Source organism: Rissa tridactyla, chromosome 2 (assembly GCF_028500815.1).
Source record: "Rissa tridactyla isolate bRisTri1 chromosome 2, bRisTri1.patW.cur.20221130, whole genome shotgun sequence".
Classification (NCBI taxonomy): Eukaryota; Metazoa; Chordata; class Aves; order Charadriiformes; family Laridae; genus Rissa; species Rissa tridactyla.
The window spans coordinates 145,489,657-145,510,516 of record NC_071467.1 but is presented as its reverse complement, the minus strand read 5'-3'; the positions used below and the strand labels follow the sequence as shown (position 1 = coordinate 145,510,516).

The 20,860-nt window shown below is 39.7% G+C and overlaps 1 protein-coding gene and 1 long non-coding RNA gene across 6 annotated transcripts in view; one reads left to right on the top strand and one right to left on the bottom strand.

Moving 5' to 3' along the window:
* Positions 1-11,886, bottom strand: part of STAM (signal transducing adaptor molecule) — a 36,712-nt gene extending 24,826 nt beyond the window's left edge. For 3 of the 4 annotated variants that reach the window (XR_008464846.1, XR_008464845.1, XM_054191317.1), the window contains exons 1-2: positions 11,708-11,886; positions 288-372 (exon numbers count right to left, since the gene is read on the bottom strand). Coding sequence is in view for 2 of the 4 variants with exons in the window: in XM_054191317.1 (XP_054047292.1) it covers positions 288-372; positions 11,708-11,747 (125 nt within the window). In the remaining 2 variants the exon portion in view is untranslated. Of the gene's footprint in view, positions 1-287; positions 373-11,660 lie in introns of all 4 variants that reach the window. The other variant, XM_054191318.1, reaches the window with a different exon arrangement.
* Positions 11,887-11,977: 91 nt separating this feature from the next.
* On the top strand, positions 11,978-15,593 carry LOC128905340 (uncharacterized). Of its 2 annotated transcripts, none has more exons than XR_008464847.1 (3): positions 11,978-12,172; positions 14,394-14,512; positions 15,343-15,593. It is a non-coding gene; the product is annotated as an uncharacterized LOC128905340 (long non-coding RNA). The 2 variants fall into 2 exon arrangements; XR_008464848.1 differs by lacking the exon at positions 11,978-12,172 and adding an exon at positions 12,249-13,897.
* The last annotated feature ends 5,267 nt before the right edge of the window (positions 15,594-20,860 follow it).

The window sequence follows — 20,860 nt, the reverse complement described above, 5'->3', positions numbered from 1 at the left end:
TGACACTGCTAAAACATATCAGTTTATTTATTCAGTTACATTGGTGAAAAGCCGCTGTACACAAGTCCTGATTTTAACATATCAGTTAGTATCTCCAAAGGAAGCACTGCAAAATATTTGAGCAGAAAATCCATACGTTTTCCTTTTACATGTAATAAATTCAAGTCAAATTGAGCTGTTGCAAAAGTCTATGCAAAATAACAAAAATTCCATTCCTCTCATCTGAGTATGAGAGCAAAGTAACAAAATTTAAGAAGTTTGGGGAAGAAATTTCTAAAGTCACTTACCCTGTGCGTGACTGTCCAACTTTATCACAGATGTCTAAAATGAGGCCCCAGTCCTCTGCAGTGTTCATCTCACTGGTTGCTTTCTCTGATGAAAAAATAATTTAACAAAATTGTCAACATATATGTTGCAATATTACCTCTTCGTATATTGCTAAATGCATGACAAATCCCTATATTTAATAAAATCATACATTAAAACTGTTATACCTAATACTTTTTGACTTTCAAATGCTCACTTGTGGCCATGAATTTAAACTCATAAGCAAATATATATTTGGGGGTTGTTTTCCCACATAATAAAGATACACTCAGAATATGACAAAAGTAGTATAGCTACCAACAGATTTTTTTTTTTCATTTGGAACTATGAAGCTTAATAGGATATGAATACCCAAAGCATTAATTCACCCTTTGCATAGTCAGATACAACCACATTTACCACTTCCTCAGACACTAAAATGCTGTGTCTTGCATTTCCCTTCTCTGTACTACAATTCAAGAAAAAGGATTCAACAATTCATTAGTAATCACTAAACTTTTATCTCCTCATTCTCATCTCTGCTTTGGATGATATATTCCACTGTCTCTTTTCAGCTATAAAGACTGCCAAACGAAAGCTAATCTGATAGAAGCCATTGGGACTCTTTCTTCCAAATCTTTTGAACAGGGTAAGAAGAATCCCTGCTGAAGAGTGAAGAAATAAAGAGGGTAGGTGGAGAAGAAATAGATTCCACATTAAAAAAAAAAACAAAACAAAACAAACAAAACAAAAAAGACTCACTCCCTATTTCTCCCACAGAAAAGCTTAGGTACACAGAGAATAACAATAAATAAAAGTGTTAAAGGAAACTGTGCCTTACACTGCACCTGACTGGAAGATTATTTAAACACTGACAGATCAGATCAGGGCTGGAGAACGTAAGGGTTTGCACGAGCACTTTCCATTATTCACTAAATAAAAGGAGAATGGGCACAGAATAGTACACAATTTTTTTCCTATCCCCATTTCATCTAATATTCACTTCTTAATCTACAAAACACAAAATATGCTTCAGCAATGAGTACCATCCCTCAGAGACTGTCTCAGACTACTTAGTTTTATGGAAGTAAGCAAAGATTTCCTATAAAACCTTATCTGCCAGGAAAGATTCATTATCCATATTAGCACTTGCAAGACTGCAGAGAAGAGAAGAACAAAGCAAAACATGTAACCTCCAAAAATTACTAGGAATTATTCATCCCAAAGTTGATGGCTTGTCCTTATAAATTAGTTTCTCTGTCCTACAAATTGAAGTCAGGTTACAGTTAATTAGTTTCTTATTCAGAACTAAAATGCAGAAAAGCAAAGCTCTGTGGTTATGGGCTCTCAAAGTATTCCTGAGGGAAATTTAACAGAGTCATATACAACTGAGGGAAATTTAACACAGTCATATACAACTAGAATGATAACACATTAGTTGTACCACCTGATGCAAGGAAAACAGCAAAGCAGCATAGGGAAATCCTAAATGGAAGTTAATTACAATTCTGTATGTTCTCTCAGATAAAGTAAAAGAGCACCACCTCTTCTCTCTAAACTGAATCAGAAAACTTACTTGATTACAAAAAAATGGTCATAATCAGTAAAAGTATGAAAATTCTAGATAGACACCATGCTAACATCTCTCACTAAGATATACCAGCTGATCAACCAACCACTTTATTTTTCTTTCAATCTACCATTGTTCCAAATCACGCTTAGGGCTAGTATAGCTAACCATCAGAGAAATTCTTGTTTTTTAAATCTTGTTCATAAAGGAAACACATCAACAGTGAAGCAAAAATTGAGAGGAACACCATAATGGCAGAATTCACTCAGCATTGTTTCATTACTCCAGAATTTCAGTTCTTTAGTTGGGGATACCTTATAAATACAAGCTAAGGAGACAGGAGGGGAAAAAAAGGCAAGGAAAAACCCAGAGCAGAACCATGAATTACACTTTTCCTGCTTGTTATTTATCATTTTAATATAGCCAGCTCTTAGTCCTCCGTAGGCAGAATACTTGTGCCACAGGTGGTAAGACACCTGAACTGAATGCCTTGCATAGAGCCATCACAGGTCAAGACAGTCTTTGTAATCACAGTCCGTGGGCAGCTGCACTGCTTCCAAAGCCAGCCTCAAGGCTGAGGCATCATAACTGCTTTTTTGAAACATGGAGCCCAAGTGGAGTTGTACCTGAGCTGAAGGTGCGCTTACATGACATTCCCAAAACTGAAAACAGCTGACAAGCACAGTCCAGAGACACACAAAGCAGACCGCATGGAGGCAGTTTAGTTCCAGGATTCCACTGTTCCAGTTCATTGCTGGTTCTGCTGGAGCGGGACCAGCTCCAGTCCCCATGTCTCTGCATGATACTCTCCAGAGCCACAAGTTCCCACCAGGCTTTGGGCTCACACGCAGCCTTGCAAACCCACACCCTTCACTCACGTCTGATGTCGTGCTTCAGTTAGCACATTCTTCAGCAGTCCAAGCTGAGGAATCCAATGGAACTGAAACTCTGAGCTTTTCCATTGCTCTACACAACAAACAGCTGTCTATACTTTTGGCAACAATTGATCTTTCTTTCCTCACAATGTCATCAGAGAGAAATGGCATGGCAATTGGTTACGTTTTTACAAACCAACAGGTAAACCAATGCATGCTTAAAGTTTAAAAATAACAGTCTTTTATGCTAATTTAAATAGTTCAGCTAAAACTAAAAATAAGATGGTGATTGATGAAATCCCTGATCCATATCAACCACACCAATTACAACTTTCATTTTAATTCTCAGTAAGAATATTTTGCAAATTTATCTGCAAGTACAATTACAAGTTTTCTATCATGGCTATATTCCTTCTTGGAAGTTGAACTTACTCCTGTATAAAAAATGCCATTTGCTTGCTACACCTTCCCTCTTGTTAGTCAGGATGTTTCCTCCACCAATGAGCTCTAGATAGCTTCTTCCTAAATTTCAGTCTGATATTTCATTGCGTACTTTCTTGTCTTCTGTAGTAACAAGCATCCATTAATTCCCTTAAATAATAAATTTAATTTTAAGACATGAGGGAAAAAAAATGCCTCTAGAGTTTAAATTAAATTCTGTCTCAAACAAGGGCAGTTAAAAGTTAACGGCATACTGTGAATGTTAGCAGTTCACTATCTGACACCGACTGTCCGCATAAAGGCCACTATCTCTGTCAGAGCATTAGCGAGTGACTATCACCTTTCAACACTCTGGGAACAGGAGCAACAAAGACGCTTTGACAAAAATCCTATGTTGCATCAGTGTTTTGTAGACAAAATTATGACTTCAAGCTACTTAAGTTAAATTACTTACACTATTGTCACTTAAAATCCATGAATGATCTCTCTTAAAATGTGAGGCACATGTGCACAGCCAAGAAAAAAAAACTTTATTTAGTATTTGCTTACTGTGACTAACAGCTGGCACCTTACCAGCCTTCAGGTACAGCTCACATGACGCTGTCAGACTCTATCTTAGTACTAAAATGGACTCTGATAGGGAGGGAAAAATAGACATTCATATTTAAAGTCTTAGGGTAGGTTGGCACAGGAGATGGAAGATAACTTAAACTAGAAATGGTCTTCATCTCCCATCTCTGATCAAAAATAATTCTGACAGAGCAATATTGATGTTTATTTCAGAACCTATCCCTCCACCTCATCATTGTTACAAAATCTTATTCAACTTAGTAAATGCCAAGCCAGGATCAGATAACATTTCAGACTTTACTAAAACAACCTTTAAAGACAGCGATGGCTCCTTCATGAAATCAGTGTTCTTTAAAACTTATTAATGCTATATCAAACACAATGGAAAACAGCACTATGTGACACAGGGGTATACCTGATGGAACTTTGACTCTAGTTTTCCAAAACAGCTCTCCCCCATAAAGCTGTAGCGCTCAAATTTGAGGCATTGTTTTCCTAGCACAAGCAAGGCATACAAATTAATGTAGTAACTTTAACCTGTGCAAGACTACAAAATCTTACTCAGATTGAAATTAGTCATTTTTAAATTTTACGACCGCTTTTTTCCTTTTTTTTTTCATTACAGGTCTTCAACTTTCACCTTTATTTTCTTACAATTAATTCCACAAAGAGGTAAGCACCATCATTTCAGAGGAAAAGAATATTCAGAACTATGGCTTCCTTGGACAACAACAACAACGATTCTGCACAATTAAGAATACCTTTCTAAATAACTTCAACAACTTATTTAATTCCTAAAACAAAAGCAAGACATTCAAAGCAAATGTATTGAATTTTTCATCCACTTTGCAAGGCACAGTTCATGGGATCACTAGGCTTCCTTTATACTTCTTCTGTACTCAGAACAATAATCACACTGAGCCAGACCAATTCCACCTTGCCCAACATTCAGCCTCTAATATATATTATACCTAAAGAAGTAGACGCCTAGGAAAACATAAAAAATAATAAGGTAAGCGTTAGCTGTACTTCCCTACAACACACCTTTCAGTGACCAACTATTTGCAGCTTCGTAACTCCTGAGTCAGAAATGGTGCATCAACTGCATAAACGTAATCATAAATCATGTATAAAAAAATAACTAAGGAAGTGTTCTGAAGCAAAACGCTTCTCCTCTGATAGAAATCTCAGCTGTGTCTGTATCTTCAAAATTTCTCAATAATTTCTAGAACATAATCTCCTTCAAATAAAATATTCATATGCTGAAATCATACTTCCAAACATATTTTCTATCTTCTTTTTATTTTCAACTAAAACTTTGCATAAAATTTATACAAACCTGAACATCATCTGCCTTCTAAAGAAATCGCCATTCCTTAGTATAAATTTTGTCTAATTTCACTGAAATGCTGTACCAAAAACCAGGAGACAGCATAACATCCATTGATCAGAAACCAGGCCAGAAAGATCTAAATATATGAGTTACATTACTTGCACTTTGGTTGTGGTGAAAGTACATGGGCTCTTGCATGGGCAGAAATGTGACGGCTTGAAGCATCACTAAAATTCTGTTTTCTCCTCTGCTTTTGTGCATTATTTAGAAATTATAACCTTAAACTTAAAGATTACCCATTGCTAACAACATTTTTAGAGGGAAGTCTTGGCAGGCTTGAGCTTCCTAAGCTTTAGATTTTACTGATGTTTATTTAAAAAAATTTCTAATCTTAGAACTGAGCTATTTTTCTGCTACAAAGTCTCAAAGTTGTTAAAATTACATAGAATTTCAAGAAATAACAAAACCAGATCAAAACACTCCCAAACCCAACACCTAAAATGTACATGATTTGAAGCAGTTAAAACAAATATGAGTAAAAACTGTCAAAATATTCTACTAAGCTAAGGACATCTTCTATTTTCCCATTTGCACATCTCTAAAATGAAATACTCAAGTTCTCGGTGAATGAAGTTACAAAGAAAAGAATGGGTACAGAAAGTCTTCAAAAGAATGGCTAAAGAAAGTCTTCACTCACAGACTAAAACTACAACCAGTTTCTAGCATGTTAAAAAAACGTCAAAAATCCATTTTATCAATGTTAACACCACAGAATTGACAAAAAAAAAAAAAAAAAAAAAATCAACACTCCCCTCAGCCTTCTCTCCCACCAAAAAATCTTGTTTTCTTACCAAGGCTAAATAAATAAGTTTCCCCTTCTCTATATAAATGCAAATACTGAAATTCCAAAGCATTGTAAAAACATAAATTAACTACTTCATCACTTCAATACAGTTTAAATAGTCCTGAAAGACTGAAACTGATTGCACATTTTTCTTTCTTGTTGCAGTCACTCACCAAGAAATTCTGATTACATACGGTTCCACATCACTGAAGTTAAAAGTAATTAATTTTGTTCTTTTTGTCTGTCAAGTAAAATGAACAAATGCATTTGTTGGCCCATTCTACAAAAAACACCACTTAAATATTAACCACTCTGTACTTCACTAGCATGCTCAGAACTGCACCGAAGAATATGTCCAACCAGATTCCATTTAGACAAGATTGAAACTAACCTCTATCAGACAACGCCAACATAGAAAGAACCTAGAATTCCCTGTTGAACCATTAATTTCAGAAAAGCTATTAACTAACTTCTTCAGTTTAACTGTATCCCCATTTACAGTATTCCTAAAAAGTCCTTATGGGAGCACTTGTAGAAGATGTCCTACGAAAGCATCACTAGCTGATCCAAGGCAAAGCAAGCAGCTGTGACTGAGCTGACACGAGGCCACCTCAACTCACTCCTTCAGAAGACTACGTAGGATCTCACCACCCATGAGGCAGCCCAGCCAAGACAGACATCACTCAACTCAGTAAGTTGAGAATGACAACAAAAGGATTCACAATCTGGTAAGACAATGCTGAAAACAACAGTACAACAAGCGGGGCAAAAATAATTTAGATGTTTAGACATCTTACGGCAAACTCTAACATATTTATGGAACTCAAACTACCTCTCACCCAGAAATACAACAGAGCAGGAAGGTGAGCACATTAGAGATATATGAGAACGATAATAATTACTCTGTAAATAAGGTGTATCACAGCCATGTTATAGTAATAAATGGTGCCAGGATCTATTTGCAGAGCCCCACAAACCAAGCCACAGTAGAAACAGCATTTCAGAAGGAATATCAGCAAGTAACTTTTCGCGTCAAATATCCAGTCTTATTTTTATCAGTGAGAAGAACAGATTTTACATGTTAGAGAACTACTTTGATTCTTCTGAATTTTGATATTATACTGCACACTGTCACAACTCAAATGAGGGGAAGCACTTAAAATGGAAAGAAAAGAAGGAGGAAAGAAAAAGAATCTACAAAATGTAAAATACAAATGTACAATCTACAAAAACTCCTTTGCTGATGGAACATATTATGTTGGCTTCAAATTGCCCAGCTGAACTCAAAGTCTGGCGTTTCATTTTCAGAAAGGGATACTGGAAAAGATTTTCTTGTTGGCTGTTATACAGAAGGGGTATTCCACTCATTTTGATCCTGACAGTGTTGCAATTTTTCACTGAGAATATATACCAAAGGTATCTGCAGTGAGAAGTTCTAGTTTTTCATAAATATTCATAAATAACTGAAAAGGGGGGTGGCTATAGCTCCTTTCCCACACATTTTCTACTCAGGCTCCCTGTTAGTTCACAGTTAATATCCTTCTCCCCAAAACACTGCTGAGAAAAGCAGTAGGCCAACTTGGGCAAAAAAGCGCCAGACTCATGACAAGCTGAACCAATCCTCAGAATTCTTCTTCCCTTGAAGTCAGAAGTTAACTCACAGTCTGCAGGCTCTATAATTATGTGGGGTCAAGAATCTCCTCTGCAACAATTTTCCCTCCTTTTGACAAACGCAGCCTAAACAGAGAAAAGCCCAGCTCAGAGAGACTTGTAATTGGATGGTTTGAAGACGTTGACTAACCAAGTGGATAAATCTCAAAAATAATGAGTTTAAATAGCAACAGTATTTTACTACAAGAAACTGCACCATGGGAATCATGGTAAAAGCATTTCTTACATTCTATATGCTGTGGTACCATAACATCCTTACTTACTCACATGTAATTCACGCATAATATTAAATATCTAAAGAGTTGTGAGCATAAAATGATCAGTAACTGCTACAGCTAATAAAACATGGGAAAATCATTTTAAGTCACTTTTAAGGTTGACAGTTCTACTACATTACTAAACTACCTGCTTAATTTCCTATTACTGTAAATAGTAAGCCTGAATCTTTCCTTTCTTCCCACTCCTGTGGCGCCTTAAACCACTCCACCAGCTGTATTCAGAACTAGACTAACATCCAAAGCAAATGCAAGAAATGCCTTCATCCCTTACTGTGCGTAAACCAGAAAAATCATGCCCCCCCATGTTTTTTAAACACCTGCTCTTAATATCAGATGTGATTTTATGAATACTCACACCAGAACCTGTATTTATCACAGCTTATAAAATTTCAAAAATAATAAGCTTACAGCAGGGAGTAAAAAAGTTCTTCCAGTTGTCTTCTTACCACATATATTAAGTTTACAATGCTTGACATCAAGTTACAATAAAATACGCATTACATTAAGTCCAGTTACAGATTTTATTCTTGAGATAACATATAAATGACACTTCAGAACTGCTTTAGCAGTAAGTTCTTCATCAAACCGAGCCTAACCACCGAGACAGTACTAATTAGTCTGTCATGACAGATTAGCAGACAGTCTTTTGGTTCTTAAAGCACACTTCACCATTATTTTGCCCGCATCAAACTTACAGATAAACCTGCACTTCTCAGGAACAAGTCTCTGGGAGTAATTTTATGATTCTCAGGAACAAGTCTCTGGGAGTAATTTTATGATTAAGGTTGTGAAATAAGGCAGAAATAGACTTCCCATCAAACTAATAAGAACACCATTAATTCCAGCTCCTTAAATGGAGGGTTAGAGTTTCTTAATTATAACCTCAGCAGTGTGGTGTCTTGAAGGTTTTTTATTTTGTTAAATTCCAATATTACATTCCTTACTTGGACACACTGTCAAAAGGTGCCCAGACTTGATTGTGAAATTTCACACTGACCTGTTGAAATATTCCTAAATAGGAAATTTAATTTTACCATTTAATTTTACCATTCCTAAATAGGAATGGTAAAAAAGACTGTTCAGAAACCAAAAAATATTTGGGATTCGCTCACAGATTTGAACTCTTTTGGACTGGGGATGACAATGGCTTACCTCCTCAAATCTCTGGGCAGCTTAAAGCATTCTTTAATATTATTAGTTTAACAGCAGTCTTAACCAACATTCTTTTGCCAATCACAGCTAAGGAAAAGGTGCACCCCTCAAAAATCTCTGTACAAAGCTGACACTAAATGGTAAGCTATTATGGATGCCCAGGTTGCCCAGCAGGAGCGTGCTAACAGGACTAGCCGAATGCTGATGGCTGGACAAACTGAGAAATTCCTCCTTCTGAACTGAGAGATACTTACGCTCCTCAAAACAATGGAAAACAATTTAGTTCCAGATGTGCTCTCTGCAATCCATCACCCTAAATGGTTCCAAAATCATTTCCAACTATTACACAGTACTGATTAGCTGTCCAGCAGATGAAAACACACAGCTATCACAGCAATACTAGCAACTACACCAATGTCCAAATCCATATGAAATTAAGAACAGCTTTTGACTGCCCTCCTCCTTCAGGCATCTGATTTTCAAAAGAAAATTTTCTTGCTGGTCAAGAACAAAAGCAGAGCACTCAACTTTCATTCTGAGAAAAGAAATGAAAAATAACACTACTGCTTGACAACTTTGAAAAGTTTCCTGAGAACATGAGAGCTTACTTTACAACTGACGTTATCGTATGAAGCCTGCCAAGAAGTTCATCCAGATAATAGCACATTCCCTAGGGACCTTAGGGAAGAAGAGCCCAGGGACACTTTCCGGGAGACTTCTTCATTCTCGTCTCACTGGCACAAAGCCAGTTAAGTGATGGATAAAGGCAGCAGGCTCCTGAAAGTAGGCTGCCACTAACTGAACAGCCTGCTGCTCCTTCAGTCTCCCTCAGGACATCAGGAAAGGGGCCAAGGGAAAGAGGCTGTGTTTACTGGTGAAAATTAGCCCAGTCCTCACTATCTGCTTTTCTAAGAACAATTTGGGATTGAGTGGTTATTTCCCTGTGCTCATACAGAATAATACTTTTGAAAAATATCTACTGGTGATCCTACTAGACAAAAGCAACAGGTAAGGTGCTGACATCCTCTGCACCTAGAAAACAGCAAATAACCCACCAAAGTAACAGTAGGGTGCTACTACCTTGCATTATGAAACTTCCAGTGGTGACAAGCGCATCTATCAGACCTAGCTCTAGAGAAAACCACTCAAGCAGTCTGATCTTCACTGCTAGACAGCGGCCTTAGGAACTAAAAAGGTGAACACTTGCCAGAGCCTCAGCTATCACTTTTAAATCTTATTAGTTCAAATCATTCTCACAAATACTACTACCAACGTTTCAGTCCTCTAATGGTCCATTGAAAATTGGCAAGCAGTGCAATCTCTTCCTCATTTTCAACTGACAAATTACATTAGAAGACAGCGAAACAATTAGGAAAAATTATTTACTACTTTTCAAAATAAGTCATTGTCAACTTTGCCACCAAGAAAATGACAAATTGAAGGGCAGTCTTCAGCAGAAAAGTGTTCTTAACTGTTCAACATGGGAAGAAAAACAAGCTGTGCTTTATTAAAATGCAACAGACTAAGAAATCCTGGTAGCATACATACAGAATTTGTGTCACGGTGCTTCCTTTGTGCACTAACCCTTCTCCCCTGAAAAGATACATAGTTTTCAAACAGTTTTGAGCTGTTCTTCTGAAGAGCTGGAAGTATTAGATTGGAGCCCTGACTTCTAAAGTTGGATCAACAGTAAGAGAGAAACAATGAATTTGTAGTTGAAAGCTTCAGCAAGCATAGATAAATTTGTTTCAAGAAACATATACAGTGTCATATTGCTGTAAGAAAACAATTTAGGGTTGGGGGTACTTATCCAAGTATGAGAAAAAGTCCCTTTATGTTATGCTGTTCCCCAGACAAGGCTTCACTCAAAGTGAAACAGACGTCAGCAGCAGGTAGGAGACAAACCGTATTGCACAATCACAAATCAGATGTGCAAAACGAATTTTTAACTGCCTATACATTATTTTACCTTGAGTTTGGACACATCACCATTAGGTGTAATTTTTGTCAAGTAAAAGCCAGACATTTCCTCTCCATCTAGCTGGGCCTTGGAACGAGCAAGGTGGGGATGAAACCTGATCACAGCACGTCAAGTTTCTCTTGAAAGGGAAAAAGAAAGCTCCCGCAGGAATTCACTTTAAAGCACTGAGTACAAAACGCTTTGACAGTTTTCTCAAGCCTGTCTGTGAAGCAACTGTGGATGGTTCTTTTTATTTTCCACCCTTTCAGCAACGCTCCAGCACCAGCCCTTCTCACCACTTGTTTTGCTATGCGGCAACGTTACTTGGGCTAAGCAGGCCAGCTTGACTCCCACCGCCATCCCGGCGCTCGCCCCCTCGCCCGCAGCCCTACGAGGCCAGGCAGGGCCCGCAGCACCCCCCGTGCTGTCACCGACCAGGCCGCAGCCATCGCCGCCCGCTGCCAGGAAGCGCCCCCGGCCCGGCCGCTCCCCGCCGCGCCCTGACCGCCGGCCCGACCGGGCCGCCGCTACTGCCCCCGGTTCCCCGCCACAGGCGAGGCAGGGCAGCAAGAGGGCTGTGCGGGGAGAGCGGGCCGGCAGCCCGCGGGGGTGGCGGGGAGGCGGGAGCGGGGTCGGAGGGAGGGCCGGCCGCGGGGTTACCTCCGGGGGAGGCCGGGACGGGACGGGGCCCGGCGGGAGCCACTCACCCACATCCTGGTCGAAGGGGTTGGTGGCGAAGAGCGGCATCGCGGGGGCGCGGCGCGGCCACCCTTCCCCTCCCGGCAGCGCGGCGGCGAAGCGAGAAGCCCTCGGCGGCGGCGGCAGCGGCGGCTCCTCCTCCCGGCCGGGGTACCTCCGCCGCCGCCTCCTCCCAGGGCCGGGGAGCCAGCCCGCCGCACAGCATGCTGGGAAAGCGGGGCTGACCCCGCCACCGCCTGGCGGCCCGCGGTCTCCCCGGCGCCCGGCCCCGGTTCCAGACCTCCCGCCCGCCTGGCGGCCGCAGCGACGCAACGCCCGGGCAGCGGGGCCCGGCGGGCGGGACGACCTCGGGCCCTTTCCGCAGGCACCCAAACTGTGCCTGGCCCTCGCCGGGCTCGGCAGGTGGGCGGGCGGGCAGCCCGCAGGACCGGACCTAGCCTGGCCTGGCCTCGGCTGTCGCCCGGCTCCCTGAGGTACCCACACTGCTGCCCCCGGCCAGGCAGGTTAGGGCCGGCAGGGCGGCTCAAGGCGGGGGTTTATTTGACTTAGTTCTGCCGAGCTCCTTCGTGTCTCCCTGGTTAGGAGGTGAGCTGATGCCAGACACGCTCACTCCTTATACCTTATAGGAAGTTTTCAGAGCTTCCCTATACATGGGGCTGACCGAGCCTTTTCACTGTTAATGCCACCGTGCTTTTAAAGGAGGTGGCCTGACAAGGAAGGTGGAGGGTGTTAGTGATGGCAGTGCCTTGCACAGCATGGCAGGGGAGCCTGACTGCTTCTTTGGGCTTAGATCCTGCTGAGATCGGTAGCTGGCTGTTGTCCACAGGGCCTTGAAGTTATGGATGCCCCATCCCTGGAAGTGTTCAAGGCCAGGCTGGATGGGGCTTTGAGCAGCCTGGGCTAGTGGGAGGTGTCCCTGCCCATGGCAGGGGGGTTGGAACTAGATGATCTTGAAGGTCCCTTCCAACCAGAACCATTCTGTGATTCTATAAATATCTCACAGCCTTTGGCTGCACAGTGGTATCTTGCTCCTTCGCTTTGTACAAGTGTCTTGTTGGCTTTGGTGGGATACGATAACAATTTGACTCCTAGGATATGACACTTTCTGCCTATTCCTGCTGTCACATAAAACTCAAGTCATTAACCTTAAGGACTTCTAGTACTGTTTAATTACTCTGAACTAGTTGGATCACAAATTAAGCAAAAAAGGGCACACGCATACACATGAGGGAAGAGTCGTAGATATCTAAAAGAGCATTGTGGGAACATGACAAGAGTGCAAACAAGAAATGAAAAAGATACTGTTTGCAGAGCAGAAATGCTAGCTGCAATCAATAGCACTAACCATGCTCAATAATGAATGTGATTGCATGCATTAGGCAGGCTTCTGACACATCAAATGAAAACTGCACACCAAGCCTCTTCCCACAGGGATTTACGGTCATTAGGCGCTTCCTTATTTTACTAAATCTTTTTCCAGGATTTCAAGCTCTGCTTTTTTCCCTGTCCACAGCAACTGTTTTCAGCAGCTGATGCAGGTCATTATTGATCTACTGCTTAGGACTGACTATTTTTTAAGGAATTGCATGGTTTTTTTGGATTCAGCCTCAATTCAACGACATCTGGTAGATATTCTCAAAGGATGCTTTACCTCCTCAGCATTCATCATCCCCCATTATGTTCACAAAAAACATATGGTAGATGTTCTCAGAGCCTGTTTTATCTGCTCCTTTTTCATCCCTTCCCTCTTGATGTGTTTCAAAATGAATTGTAAGGTTCCTTTCAAAACAGGCAATCTTTTATGCAGTAGTCCTGCAGTAAGAGCAAACACAAGAGATGTGGGGAACTGGGGTTTTAGACTGTCTTCAGCCTGAAAGGATTCCAACCCAACTTCACAACCCAACTTTTTTGCCCCATTTTGAAAAACATAGTCTATGCGCAGGAAGCATCTTAAGGCTCTGTAGTCATGGCTCATGTTTTGTTTCTGTAACAATTTTTTTCTGTTGAACAGGCTGTGAAGTACAAGAGTCTTTTGAATACCCTATATTACACTGTATCTCCCTCTTTTCCCGGTCCCATGGCTCTAGCATTCTTCCATGGCACAGCAGTGGGTGGTGGTTAGAGCACTCTTCCACAAAGTGTGGGGTTTACCTTCTCAGGCACAGATGGCTGTGGAAACCAGCTTTTCCACCTTATGTGTGAGTAGTATAATGAGTATGCTATTAAAAAAAGGTGTGTTAAACTTCCTTTGTTGGACCTCGTTCAAAATGTTTGTACTATTTCCTACTGCATTTGAAATGGGACTCGTGCTGCCTAAGCTAACTATCTAAAAGTAAGGAATCTAGTTCAAAGGTACAGTCTCAAATTGCATCTAATTTCAGGGTAACTACAGCTGATCAAGAATGTAGCAACACTGCACTGCCTGTGCCCACAACTATGTGCTGCCACTGCATTTCTCATATTAGGTTTGGAATTTGATCTAATTCATTTGTGGCTGCACAATCAGCTGATCCAGCCAAAAACTACCTCACTGCAAAAAGTTCCCTGTTGGATCATGTCACTCATCTGACTCACCTTGCAATTACATCCCAGGCAAGGGAAGAGGTGGGAAGGCACAGCTGGGGACTCTACTTCACCAGGCTGGGTCAAGCAAAACAGGCATGTCCAGGGGATTATTCATCTGTTCTATTTCAGACTTCCCTCCAAAGATGGCCTCTGCAACAGTCTGCCTACTGATTTCACAGAGGAGCTCATCTACCCAACAGTACTCTGACTTTGGACTTGTCTCCAGACAGCCTTATACCAAGTTTTAGGTAGGATGTTTTTCAAAAATATGTGCTACTTTTGTCCAAAGTGAAGAGTCTCAGGTGACTGGTACGAACACGTCTTCTTTCTTTGCACACTTCACTTTTTATATTGTAATGTTGTTCAGGTACTGCTAAGTGATAAAGGCATATATGCAGTTAATTGCCAGGGCAACTCGCTTCCTGCATTTTAAAGATGTGACATACTTCTGAATTTGCTTAATTAACTGTTTAATTTTATTGTCTGTTTATATAATTTATTGCTTATTTTTTAAATTATGACAAGGGTTTATCCATGACAAGGTTAGTTCCAGATTCTGATGATATACAATAAATCATTTCCCTATAGTCTTCAGGTAGAAAAGGGACTTATGTACAGCAACTTATAAATGACAAACTGCTGTAGAAGTTCTATGCTTTTTACAATCACTCAACTGACACACATCTGCATTAGACAAGCGTATTTTTTAGAGAAGACAAAACCATTATGGTCATGGAGGGGAATTCCATTGCAGTTCCAATTTACTGAAGGAGGATTATAGTTGGCATCCCCATTTACTTTAGCACCTATTAGTTTGCTAGCTGCTGCACTGTAAAGATGAGGTGTATAACTCCAGGCAAAAGTCAGGCCAGTACACTTTTAGCAAGGAGACAGATATGAAAACCAACGGTTGTCTCAGGGATCAATCATGCTGGTCTCTACTTTAACTGCATTTTCATTATAGTCCACGGTGTACATTGCTTTCGGAACTGGAAGCTGGGCAGAAAATAAAATCAAAGGAAAAGAGGATAGAGAAAGTGCCAGCAGTCCATTTAATCACAGCTTTTGTCTTTCACAGGGCAAGTACAAGATGTTTTGGATGGCACACAAGATGCTGTAATGCATAACAACAGAATGATATGACTAAGACAAAATTTGTCCTAGTCACAGGCCACATGTAAATTTTCTAAGTACTGGACTATGGTGATTTACTCCCTGTCTATAATTTTATTGTACATGTGCTAATATTTTGCAAGTGTCCAAATTGTATGGCTGACATGGTGTTTTTATCTATTTCTTTATATAAAAAGAATATATGAAACATATCAATTCAGTAAGTCTGGTGTCCTCTATTATACAAGAAGTCAGGCTAAAATTATTTAATTGTCTTTTTTGTATGCAAGTAGGATTATATGAAGCATATAGCTGGAGTTCCCTCAAATCCATGTAACTTCAGAACTAGGCGAGTATTCAAATAATAAACGTTCTAAAACAATTCATTTTGTGCTGACCACATTAAAAATTGTAACGTGCCTCTTTCTAGTTAGTATTTGCCCATACAGATGCCAGAAACACGTGTTTATATCTTCCTCAGTCCTTCTGTATTCAAAGCCATACTTACAAACCAACTCGTAGTAAAATTTCGTATGCTTACACTGCAGTTTTGTTAAATGATTTTGGATAACAAGTTCACCAAAGTCAAACACAAAAATGTGTTTATACTCTTTGCTTTAGTAAGCTAATAGTGATGTATTGTGATATACCTGTAAGAAGCAGATAGAGCTGCTGGGACCCGTGGGTGCCCAGGCGTCCCTGGGGATGCTGGTGGGAGCATCACTCTGTGCCAGCTCCTGACACTGCCATGGGGAACCACTTGTCCCAGTGCTTTTTTTGGCACAAACACCTGTTCTCCATGTGGCCAAACCGACTACACCCAATATGGTCCCTTTTCCTTGCTGGTAACTCAGACCAGTTTTCAACCAATGATGAGGTTAAAACTAATCTTTTCATTCTCCACCACTCTTCTAAGAAGGAAAATAGAAATACTTCCACTGACCATAAGGGGAGTTAGATTGGCACATTACTCCCTTGATGAAGAGCCCTTTTAAAGTTAAGTCCTTGAAATGAAACTAAATAACAAGCAAACATTGTGTGTGCTCTGAAACTAATAATGGAAGCAGCCTCCTCTATAGAGATTGTAGTGCTCACGCAAGCAAGCTGCCATTGAAATACACTGAAAATCAGAAGGTATTTTTAATATTATTGAAATGTATTTTGTGAAACTTCATGAAAAATCTGCCTAAGTTGGCAAGGTAGCAAAGCTTCATTATTTACGAAAAATGTTACATCTATTGCATAATATGGGGAAGGGAATTTAAGAATATCTTATTTACGCCAGCAGTAAATTTTCAACATGTACTTTATGTTACTCACATGAACAGTACCACTGAAGTTAATGGTAGTAATTTTAAGTTTTGAGCATTTTATATGTATATCTGTATAATTAGAACATTATAGTGGAGATAGCTTCTCGATACAGCCCGTCTGCCTAGTGTGTGAAGGTGCTGACTGCACAGATCACAGTCTCTGGGACTGGTCTATACATAAATCTATCCAAGCTTATCAATGCAGGGTAGTTAAACAGTGGTACAGTCCACAATACTTCATAAAGAAAATAATTGTTGTACAGAGTCCAATTAGTCTATTATACCAAAAGCACACTGAGTTTGAATAAACCAAACTCAGATGTGCAGAATCATCATCTCCCTTTAACACGTGTGTGTCCTTCAACACTGCGGTTTGGGTTATAGTTTTGCTTCTGAAGAGGATTGAATAGAACAATACACAAGGGCATCTCAAACTGGTGCTTTTCAGAACACAAAATAAATATACCAGTGCTTTTCGGATATATAGAATCAATAGTTTTCATACAAACTTCTAAATGTTTGCACTAGAATTTTGTATTTTTATAACAAATATCAACTTCCACTTCAGCCTGCGTTCATGGCACCTGTTTTCTTTCGCTGACTACTGAACTGTACAGTCGAAGGTTTAATATGAATCATTTATCTTGCAGTAGCAGTGCAAAACTCTGACTGTTCGGATGTGCCAAATACAAAGACATCTTCTGGTTCTTCCCACAAGAATTATGCAATCCATTCTACACCACACCTTTTGAAAGCATCTTCTGTCCTATTTCCAGAGTAGTAAATAAAATAATAGTTATACACACCCAGATGAATAGACAGAAAGTGCATGAACACTGTGTTGTTCAATTTAGACATAGCTAAATTCTGTTTACTTGCATTTATCCTTGAATACCTCACTGATTACTATATACCATAAACCTAAAATAGCGTCCAATTACTATATATGTCTGTTGTCTCAACACTTTGTTCTTGCAAAGTGTGTTGAGAACATTAAGTGAAGACGGGGCAGAAGGACATGCAGGATTTCAGTTGTTAATTTTTTGAACAAATTCTCCTTCCTCAGGATTTGAAGTTATCATCTGGCATTTAACTAATCTGAAGTATAAAGGTAATCTCATGATTCTGCAGGGCTAATACTAAGTAATTATTGCAGCATTTCATAGTAGATGACCTTCCCCTGTGACAGAGGAGCTGTAAGTCATTATATTAATTTCAGAGCACTACAACTTTCCATTTCATAGAAATGTTACCATATTGGATAGGTAAATTTTGTAACAAAAAAAAAAAATCATTATAAAACACTGCATGAGAAAATAATTCTCATAAAAGCTTCACCTTGCATTTCTGGAAATAGATTGGAAATAAAACCCTTTCAGCTTTATAAGGCATTGAATATCTACTTGTGCAATAGGAACCTAGAAGATAAATACACACTGATAATACCAATCACAATCACAAAGGCGGACGGGAAAACCATTCATTCTTGTAATAACAATATAGCAATGTTGACGGTTTGGAACTAGAGTGAATAAAGGAGAACCGCCTGTGAAGGTTGAGAATGAATATGAAACAGAATGATGCGCACACCTACAATACAAAAGACCTTGATCTGACTCTCTTAAAATTTATTAGGAAGCTTGATTTCAGAGTCTACTTGAATAATAGCAAAATTAAGCTAAATTGATAAGACAGTCATAATTGATTTAAAAAGCTGATTTAGGTAATGCAATTAATGTATAAGCCATTTCAGTTCCATTGGTTACATTTCTGAACGTAGACATTTTGAGATTTTTTAGGCCAAAAGGTGCTAGCCAAAGTTAAAATACTAGATGAAATAATTTTGCCACTACCAAAGTACAGTATTTCTAATGAAGCACAGATACTGTACTTAATGCTTTGAAAATAGCTGACATTTTATCAAATTTAAACAAAGGCTCTTATAGTGATACATAAAATACAGATTAGTAAATGACAAATATATACATGGTAAATTGACAGAAGTCATGATTAAATGAATAACAATAGAAAACTTATGAAAAGGAAATTACGTTTCAACTAATTTAGTGCAATTCCTGGAACACATAATTGCAAAAACAGATTTAAAAAAAAAAGATCATTAACACAACAAACACATTTTGAAAACTGCTGAAAAATTGTCACACAGGAACTACCAAGGTTATGAAGTAGTTATGAATTAAGGAACAAAATATCTCCATGGATCAAAACATGGGAAACAGAAACAAAGAGCAAATTTTATTATAGCAGAAAGAAATCAGTGGAGGGTTTATGAACGTTCTGTAATAAGTTTTGTGCTTAATACATTCATAAATGGTCAGGAAACACAGACAAGTGTGGGATGGCAAAATTTGCAAATGACACAAAATGTTTAGTTTATTCAAATCCAAAAAGGATTATGAGGATATTCAGCAATTTCTCATCAATTGGGTGAATGGGTAGTGTGATAGCAAGAGAAATTGTATGCTCCTAAATAAACCTCACAATATTAGAGCAAAACCATCGAGCTACTTATCCTCACTAGTAAGTTCTTAATTGACTAAATCAACTGAAGACAAACCTGGTCATCATTACAAATAATTTGTCCATCCAAAATCAGTAAGTTTGAGCAAATAAATAGTGAGAAGGAAAATAATACTGAATTCTAATGAGAATATATCAAACATTGTTTATCAAATTTCAAAAGATTCTGTGCAAAAGCATGGAGAAGATCCAAGGCAGGATTTAAAACTGGAAAATGTTTACTTCAGAAAGCAAATAGGACTTGTTCCCTCAAATCTGCTGTGGAAAAGTCTCGAGAGAGAAATGGCAAAGGATAGCTAAAAGTATTAAAAAATCACAACTAATATTAAGAATTGGGATCACGTCATGCCTTTCCCCATGTATCATAATTTAAAATTAGAAAGTCTTCATCACTTAATGAAGTCATAAGTTGGCAAATTCAAATGAGACAAAAAACACTTTACACATAGTATGTCGTTCATTTGTGACACCCATTTCAACACTGCATTGACAAAGCCAAGAAGTTAGAAAGCTTTGAAGAGAGAATTGAAATTTGGGCAGAAAAAAGGTGTAAGGTAGGTAACAGAAATACCCAGAATTAAAATAGTAAATATAGTAAATATTGTGGAAAGCTACAGAGTTTAAACCAACTTGTAACTGTTACACTGAGATGAAATTTAGGCTCAGATTATCCCGTATTTGCCCACTACATAGTTCCTTGCACTTTCCTCTGTAACCCAAAGTTGGCAAAAACCCTGAATTCAGTCGTTCAGTCCTGTGTGTAAATTCTTTTGTCTGGACTTTCTAACGATAGGATTCCGAAATTAGTTTATGACTACTTGAACACAAAAAGCATCTGTGTATATATAATATCAGTACTTACTATAATCTTACCAGCATATACATGGTGCTGTTTTGCCAGGTACTCATTTTGCACGCACATGTTACACATTTGCCATTGTCAGTGGGCGTGTGTTTTGAGGCTGGAAGCTGAACATCTGTGTGCTTTGGTGAGGAGAGGGAGAGAGAATGAGTCCTCATATGGCACATCTACTTGTCTTTTACCTGAAGGCCCACCAACTGAGACCATCCAGGTGTTTTAAACACTGAGATGACCTACCCCAACCTAAAGGAGATAGACTTGGACTCTTGAAGTCTTTTAGGACTGAAAAAGTAGCATTCCAAGGATATATGCTGTCCCACCACTGCGTCACACCAGCATAGGTCACGCCAAGGCTGCTCCCACTTCCACGGCGAGCCCCAGCAACACTCCCAGTGCTGGCAGATCTACAAGGCAACACGCATGTTCAAATGCCACCCTTCAGCTTGCCAGCTGGGTCCTCTTCAGGCCCTGGGAAGAAATTCCCCTCCATCTCAGATGTGGGCCGTATGTGTATCCAGGGGAGTATTTATTGGGACATACCAGGCTGGGAAGGTGTCCTCTCCCCAGGGCGACCCCAGCAGTGGCTGTTGGGCCTCTGAGGTGGGACCCTCTGGGCATATTCCCACTAGCCGGTCTCTGACCAGACTCCCAGATGTTCACCCTCAGGCACACGGTTCTGCGTTCTTCAAGAACCGTGGTATCTTCTGTCACTTTTGTTGGGGCGGGCAATGCCCGCCGCTCTTGCCTGACGGCCACCACCAAGGCTG